Source organism: Mercurialis annua, linkage group LG3 (genome assembly GCF_937616625.2).
Source record: "Mercurialis annua linkage group LG3, ddMerAnnu1.2, whole genome shotgun sequence".
Taxonomy (NCBI): Eukaryota; Viridiplantae; Streptophyta; class Magnoliopsida; order Malpighiales; family Euphorbiaceae; genus Mercurialis; species Mercurialis annua.
In genome coordinates, this window is record NC_065572.1 from 46,288,956 (window position 1) to 46,297,502 (window position 8,547).

The 8,547-nt window shown below is 37.1% G+C and overlaps 1 protein-coding gene across 1 annotated transcript; it reads left to right on the top strand.

The window, feature by feature from the left end:
* Positions 1–4,172: 4,172 nt before the first annotated feature.
* On the top strand, positions 4,173–4,580 carry LOC126672562 (uncharacterized). Its single transcript, XM_050366517.1, has one exon. The coding sequence runs from the start codon at positions 4,173–4,175 to the stop codon at positions 4,578–4,580; it is 408 nt and encodes a 135-aa protein (XP_050222474.1).
* Positions 4,581–8,547: the final 3,967 nt, after the last annotated feature.

Consider the following 8,547-nt stretch of genomic DNA (forward strand, 5'->3'; position numbering starts at 1 on the left):
GGAACGACGCGTTAAAGAGACTTGAGACACGATATACTAATCTATTGATCCTTTTTACGCACACTTTGAGTACTATAACCTAACAATTCTTAGGTAATTAGAACGACGCGTTAAAGAGCCTTGACACGCGACATACTAATCTAGCGTCACTTTCCACGCAAACTTTGCGTATTATAACCTAACTATGCTTAGGTAATTGGAATGACGCATTAAAGAGCATTGAGACGCGACATACTAATCTAGGGTCATTTTTCACGCACACCTTGCGTAATATAACCTAACCATGCTTAGGTATTAGGAACGACGTGTTAAATATAGACTTTAGACGCGACATACTAATCTAGTGTCACTTTTCACGCACGCTTTGCATATTATAACATCTAACCATGCTTAGATAATTGGAATAAGGCGATAAAGAGAATTGAGACGTGACATACTAATCTAGCGTAAGTTTCCACGCACACTATGCGTAATATAACCTAACCATGGGTAGTCGGAACAACGCGTTAGATAGACTTAAGACGCGACATACTAATCTATTGTCATTTTTTACGTACACTCTGCGTAATATAACCTAACCATGCTTAAGTAATTGGAACGACGCGTTAAATAAACTTAAGACGCTACATACTAATCTATTGTCATTTTCTACGCACACTTTGCGTAATATAACCTAACCATGCTTAGGTAATCAGAACGACACATTCGAGAGACTTGTGACGCGACATAAGCATGGTAATCGAAACGACGCGTTAAAGAGACTTGAGATGTGCAATATTAATCTAGCGTCACGTTTTACGCACGCGTTGTGTAATATAACATAACTATGCTTAGGAAATTGGAACGACGCGTTAGAGAGACTTGAGACGCGACATACTAATCTAGTGTCACTTTTCACGCACGCTTTGCATAATATAACATAACCATGCTTAGGAAATTGGAACGACGCGTTAGAGAGACTTGAGACGCGACATACTAATCTGTGTCACTTTTCACGCACACTTTACGTATTATAACCTAACCATGCTTAGGAAATCGGAACGACGCGTTAGAGAGAATTGAGACGCGGCATACTAATCTAACCTCAATTTTCACGCACAATTTGCGTAATATAACCTAACCATGCTTAGGTAATCGGAACGACGCGTTAAAGAGACTTGTGACGCGAGATAAGTATGGTGATCGAAACGACGCGTTAAAGAGACTTGATACAAAACATACTAATCTAGTGTCACTTTTTACGCACACTTTGCGTAATATAACATAACCATGCTTAGGTAATCGGAACGACGCTTTAAAGAGATTGGAGAGTGGACATACTAATCTAGCGTCACTTTTCAAGCACACTTTGCGTAATATAACCTAACCATTCTTAGGTAATAGGAACGACGCGTTAAAGAGACTTGAGATGCGACATACTTATCTATTGATCCTTTTTACGCACACTTTGCGTACTATAACCTTAACCATGCTTAGGTAATCGGAACGACGCGTTAGAGAGACTTGTGACGAGACATAAGCATGGTTATATAAACGACACGTTAAAGAGACTTGAGAAGCAGTATACTAATCTAGCGTCACTTTTCACGCAAACTTTGCGTATTATAACCTAATCATGCTTAGACATGCTAATCTAGCGTCACGTTTCACGCACACCTTGCGTAATATAACCTAACCATGCTTAGGTAATAGGAACGACGCGTTAAAGAGACTTGAGACACGATATACTAATTTATTGATCCTTTTTACGCACACTTCGAGTACTATAACCTTACCATTCTTAGGTAATTAGAACGATGCGTTAAAGAGCCTTGACACGCACATACTAATCTAGCGTCACTTTCCACGCAAACTTTGCGTATTATAACCTAACTATGCTTAGGTAATTGGAATGACGCATTAAAGAGCATTGAGACGCGACATACTAATCTAGCGTCATTTTTCACGCACACCTTGCGTAATATAACCTAAGCATGCTTAGGTATTAGAAACGACGCGTTAAATAGACTTGAGACGCGACATACTAATCTAGTGTCACTTTTCACGCATCGTGCACCCCGACTCATATCCACGTGTGTATGACATCTATTCGATCTAGAGATTTGATGTTTCGAGTAAATTGGATTAAAAGACGAACTTTGGACTTTGAGAATCATTAATCTCGATATTAGCTCGACGTTTTAGATAATTAATAATAATGGAAAACGTCAAGGACGTTAAGCGATTCTCAATTATGAGAAATGGTATCCGCTAAATCGACTATGCGACTGAAGTTACCGAATACGTAAGTAAGTATAAAAATGAAACTAAACTCTAAAAACTTAGAAGTATTATACGTGTAAAAGCACGAGTTTCACGTCTAACTATTAAACGATTTATCAGACGTGTCAGCGAGTAGTGGGGTCAGTAGACGCGGACTAGCGAGAGCGTACTATCAGATCGACCACATCATTACTTGGATAGCGGTCACGGTGAGTTGCACTTTACTTTCGTGTATTATATATTAAAGTTATTATATATATATATATATATATATATATATATATATATATATATATATATATATATATATATATATATATATATATATATATATATATATATACTGTTTATACGCATCGTATAATGTATGATTTGATTAAATGTTATATGTTTCTATCAAATGTATATACGAGAACTAGTATGCGATAAGAAGAAACTAGCTACGGGTGTCAATAGGCTGTGTGATCACCAGTATTGAGTCAGTCTAGTGTGTTTGCATTTGAGAAATGATTTGATATGTATGGCATGATGTGATTATGAAATTCAAGATTGGGTATATGATTTCGATACGAGTGAGCACTCGGTTACGGTGTAACCTCGAGTCCCCGTATCTAGTGGGTTGGACTCGAGTCCCCGTATCTAGTGGGTTGGATTCACAACTTGTGATTTCTGATTGGGTTGAAAGATATATGATTATTCAAGAGATGTGTCGCATGCTAGGATATTAGTTTTGTACGGATCAAATACCTGTTTATATATTTTATATTATTGTTTTCTTGAAATGCGATGCTATGTTTTTATGTTAATACCGTTAGTAAATGCAAACTCACTCAGTATTTTCCCAAATACTGACCCCTCACCTTTGATGTCTTTCACGTACTTAGTATGTGGACCTAGCTAGAGGCCAATTTTAAAGTCCAGAAGTCAGCTGTGTATGTATAGTTTCTGACTTCTGTGAATGTTGCAGTAGTGGTCCCGTGTTGACAAAGTCGTAGCCTAGACAGTAGTACATTTTGAGTGTACATATTACGTGCTGTCTTGTTTATATTTTTGTAGGCTACATGTATTATATGTGGTTCACGGCCCCAGATGTCGGTGACATGTTCTGAGACACTAATAGCACCGCGAGGCCAGTTCTTACAGGGTACGGTAACTAGAGCCTCCGAGGTGAACGGAACAGTTAGTGTATATGTTATATATGTAGATTTGCTTCCGTTGTTTACTGTTATTTATTTATTATTTGCGAAAAATTAATAGTGGTTTGAGGCTTACTACGGGTTCCGGAGCTACCACTCCCGTTCCCTAGCGCCGGTTGCGGCTCAATGTTATGGGTCGTGACAATGTTGGTATCAAAGCAGTTGGTCCAGTTACCACTGCAGTTGTGTCTGAATGTCTGTTTGACTTGGAATACTCTGTCAGTAAGTAACCCAAGGAACTACTGCAGCAGAGAGTCGGACCTTAGTTGTCTGCATTTGCTTGATGTATGCATTAGTAATATAGTTTATAGCGTGCGCGAATGAGGGCTACTCGGCTAGTAAATGATTAGCATTCGCATATACGAACGGCTGAGATAACTAAGTAATTATTATTTGCGCTGGGATTGTTAAACGGTTATTTGCTTGCGAACTACGTGCGGCTGGATTAAATGCTAAATGTTTACAGCATTTTATAAGTTGATATTGGAATTGCGTGTGGAAATGGGCTCAGATGGTCGCTTATGTTTGAAATTGTTTCTTTTCAGCATGTCTGGGCAAAACGGAGCTCAGTCACATGTTGAGGAAGAACGGGAGGAAGCGCCTCCTATATTTCAGAATGGGTTTCATAGTGAAATAGGCGAACCATCTGGGGTCCATCAGAACGGATTCCATGCAGATAATAGGAGATCGCCATAAATTTATCAAAATGGCTATATGTTAGTGTCAGAAATTGGCAGTTCTTCTGGCAACAGGGGTAGAGTACACTCGCCAGAAATAGAATATAGCGAAGAAGATGAGGAGGAACCAAAGGAAGATCCGGAGGAGGATCCGAAGGAAGATCCGGAGGAGGATCCGAAGGAAGGTCCGGAGGAGGATCCGAAGGAAGGTCCGGAGGAGGATCCGAAGGAAGGTCCGGAGGAGGATCCTGAGGAGGATCCAGAAGAGCATCTAGGAGAAGAGGCAGAAGAAGAAGATCCTCAGGAGGAAGAGTATGAAGAAGAGGAACTGTTAGATGAATCAGTTGTTGAACAGTACAAAAGCGAGCGTTTCTGGTCTAGGGTGCAGAGGTATCGCGATTTGAGAGAAGATGCAGATATAGCAGATAGCTCTAGACCAAGTTAGGAGACAGATGCGCTCCTTCTCTCGAGGAATTCTAACAGTAGGAATGTATTCTACTGATTTTCTGCGAATGGTTGAGGGAGTTCCTGATCTGGATGAAGGTAATAGAACCATCAACTGTAGGTACGTCAGAGGCTTAGGACCTGAGTTTAGTGAGTTATAAGAACACGTAGGTGAACATTTTGGCACGCTCACTACGATGGCTCGTAGGATCGAGACTGAGCATGAATGGGCGGGCGATCCAGTACGACCCTTCTATTTTAGACGTGAGTACCATCCAGACTACGTCAGCACATCCTCCAGAGTTAGGACTAACCCCTACTTTGTGCAAAGAGGTGGAAGCAACTCAGGTAGAACAGTTAGGGGCCGACACACAGGCGTGGTTATTAGGGAACCTAGCGTTCCACATCAGGCACCTCCAGGTATTAGCGATTTATATGTTTTGAGTATTTGTGTTTATGTGTTTGCATTACTGTGTATATATATGTTTGTTGCATTGCATAATAGAATGTCAGTATTAGGATATGGCTATAGAATAACACCTCAGATGGTGAGAACCTATAGGAAGCGATGTTAATAACACGTAACCAATAAGAGAATATACGAACATAATATACAAAAGCAATAATATAATAAACACCATATAATACATTTGTCGTGAACGTAATTCCTATATTACGTTCTAGAACCTGTGAAGGGAAAGATGATTTACTAAAAGGTAATCGATGTAGAACATTGGTACCTGCGTTTGTATATGATATGATATGGTATATGATGTGGTGATTACAGCAGTGGAAAATTTTTGAATTGAATTGAGTTATCGGAGATATGGAGAAAGAAGTGATGTGACAGAAGAATAGTCAGGAAAATGACAAAAAGTGACAGCAATATAAAAAATTTATAATGTATCCAATAACAATAAAGAAAGCCGTTAATAGTCGCAGAGTGTACAACCTAGAGTAAACTTACGATTTTATGAAATTTTTTAAGATTTTTCAAGGTACAATTGTGCTCAGACATCGCATATGATATTGCATAATCACGATAGGAATGCATAAGAAAATGATTTTCAAAATATAGGTCATGCATCATATCTTTACAATGATAAAGAAAGTGCGATTTTGAGCAACTCTTTGGTGATGAGTGGTGTCATCACTCTGAGCTACAATTATATTAACGATTTCAAACGATTTATGAAAAGTGATTTAAAAGAGCTGGCCAGCCAAAGAGTGTTTTGAAATCTTTTGTTTAGTTAGTGAACTCAGATGTGAAACTCTGCGATGAATAATAAAAGACTCTTAATAAATAAGACTAAAATTGTAAAACAAACCCCAATAACAGAATAAAGCCATATAATGATTAATTGCAACAAGGCTAATAAAGCTAAAGGAGAATGTGAATGAGGAGTTATCGCCGGAGAGCATACACAGGTAAAATGCGATGCACTGGCAATATTTAAGGATACAATATTTATCCTTATGATAGAACAAAGGATGAAATGACAGAGAATCATGTTAGACGAAAGAAACGTAACGAATACATAAGGATGAAAAATGTAATGATTATTCTTATATTGAAATAAGCGACATAGCGATCGAGAGTTATACCGGAAGAGAGATTAAAAGTATGAAGAACAAGAAGATGATACTATAAATGATGAACATGAAGTAATATTTAAAGGATATATAACCTTATCAATACCAGTGTTTGAAGATACATAAATAGAAAGAGGAAGGATACGGACGATGATAAGGTTCGAAGTTGGATAAATCAAAAGAGATAATGATACTAATTGACTGATATTAAGTAAAGTCACTAATATCAGCATTAAGAGTATAGATTGCGTTAATAGAATGGAGAAAAATTAAGTTATGAAACTCTCGTATAAGGAGAAAAGCACACATATAGGTATACGTGTTAGTAAATATCAAAATGATGGAAATTATAAAAGAAAGTATAGTGAAAAAACTCGGATACCCTCAAAATTTAGTAAGATGATTAGAGAAATGAAAAGTTCTAGAGGTACATTAGAAGAGTTATCAGAAAAGAGCGGTAACAGAAAAACTGTTATAAACAGAGGAAAGGCGTAAAAGACACAATAAGAAAAGAGCAAGATAATACTTCATTGCTATTGAACAGATAGGAGTGAACTATATCCAAGTGACCATGATGTCATAAGGACAAGAGATGATGTTAGTACAGAGAAATCAAGTTATTTAAAAGGACAATCAGAGTCATGTTATAAGTGCTAAAGAAGCATAAGATGTATAGGACAACAAAATCGAAACTATTCCCTAATTTTGGAATTTATAAGGTTAAGTATAACTTATACATTAGGAATAGTCTGAAACACTTCAAGAAGAAGATGAGAGCCAGAGTAAAGACAAACTAAGAAATGATTGTAGTCAGTGCCAAGAGGATACCTTGAAAAGTGAGAACAATGTTGTGAAGCTATTCGAGAGTAAGAAGAAGAAGTGTAAGATACAAGAGAAAGTTGCTTATACAGTAAGGAGGAATAACGATAAAGAAAGTAAATAAGTTATTAAGGATCTACTGAATCTGTTAAAGATTAAAGGTAAAGATGAAGTTAAGCGAAGGCTAACTAACGATAAGGATTCTTGAAACAGTTAAATGATAAAGAAACATATGAGATTCTTATGAGGTCATCATGAATAGGAAACTGTGACGTAAAGGAAGAATATCGTTGACTAAAAAGTCAATAAGAGATTCGAGGCGAACCTCAAAGGAGCAACTAGAGAGAAGTGAAGAGGATAAGAATATGAGTAGTACTAGCAAACAAAGGCAACTGTACAAGCCATACGACTAAAAGTAACGTGAAATGAAACGTTTAAGACAATGGTAAAGGATGAAGGATCACGACCAACAGAACGACGTGAAAATCACGATAGCTTAAGGAAGCAAAGGAAAGAGAAATGGAGGATAGTGAAAAATGTATCAAGTTAGCTACATTAAGAGAAAGTGAATGTATTAGACATAGTGCAAGTTGAGAAAGATTGGTTAATGAGGAATGAAGTGTCAGACAATGATAGAAAGGAGTGAGAAATGACAAGAACCAGTTAAGAAAGGAAAGTGATAATTACAGACGATAGTAAAGATCATAACTGCAGGTTATAATTACGAGAGAAAATATTCATAGAAATACGCATAAAGTAAGTACGTCATTAAGATGAAAATGGCACGTCGTGACCATTCACGTATAAAGGAGACGAGTAGCAACCCTATGGCTACTAAGAATGAAATGATGAAACGAGAAAACATTAGATTATGATTAGTGACAACTAGGTGGCAATGGTGCAAGGACTATGACATCAAGAATACGTCCAAGAACCATTCTATCTCGGAAAAAGATAACAGATGAGACGAAGATACCAGTAAGAGAATTCTCAACGACGTAACGGCAAGCAACTATCAAGAGTTGAATAGACAATCGATTAGCAACAAGTATGAAGTTATAGTTGTGCATGGAAAACTAAGAGTTAAGTAAAAGGAAAAGCTGCGATCAAAACGTATTAATGGACGTCAAGGATAAGTAAGATCCCAATAAGATTTATGAAAATTCGAGGATGAATTTTTATAAGGGGGGAAGAATGTAATACCCCAATATAAGTAATTAGCTAATTGGACCACGTGTCCAGTTTGGACTCGCCCGAGAGGCGTTATCGGAAAGTTTTCCGATAAAATAAAGATAAATAAGTTTTAGTAGGTCGATTTTGGAAAAGATAATAGCGAACAATTTAATAATATATTCCAATTCTGAAGTTAGAATTGGAATTAAAAGGAAAAATGTCAAGAAAAGTCCAAAATAAGGTACAGGGACCAAAGTGGTAATTTAGCCACTTTGTGTCGAAAGCGGAAATTTTAGATTTTGACGGGAAAGTATTAATATCGAGTTCTATATTAATTATTGGACATAAATAATACGTATAAGTCATAATAAAAGAAGTTAACA

Bases quoted from the DNA above. Each gene is read 5' to 3' on its own strand.
- LOC126672562 (XM_050366517.1), top strand. From the start codon at position 4,173: ATGTTAGTGTCAGAAATTGGCAGTTCTTCTGGCAACAGGGGTAGAGTA.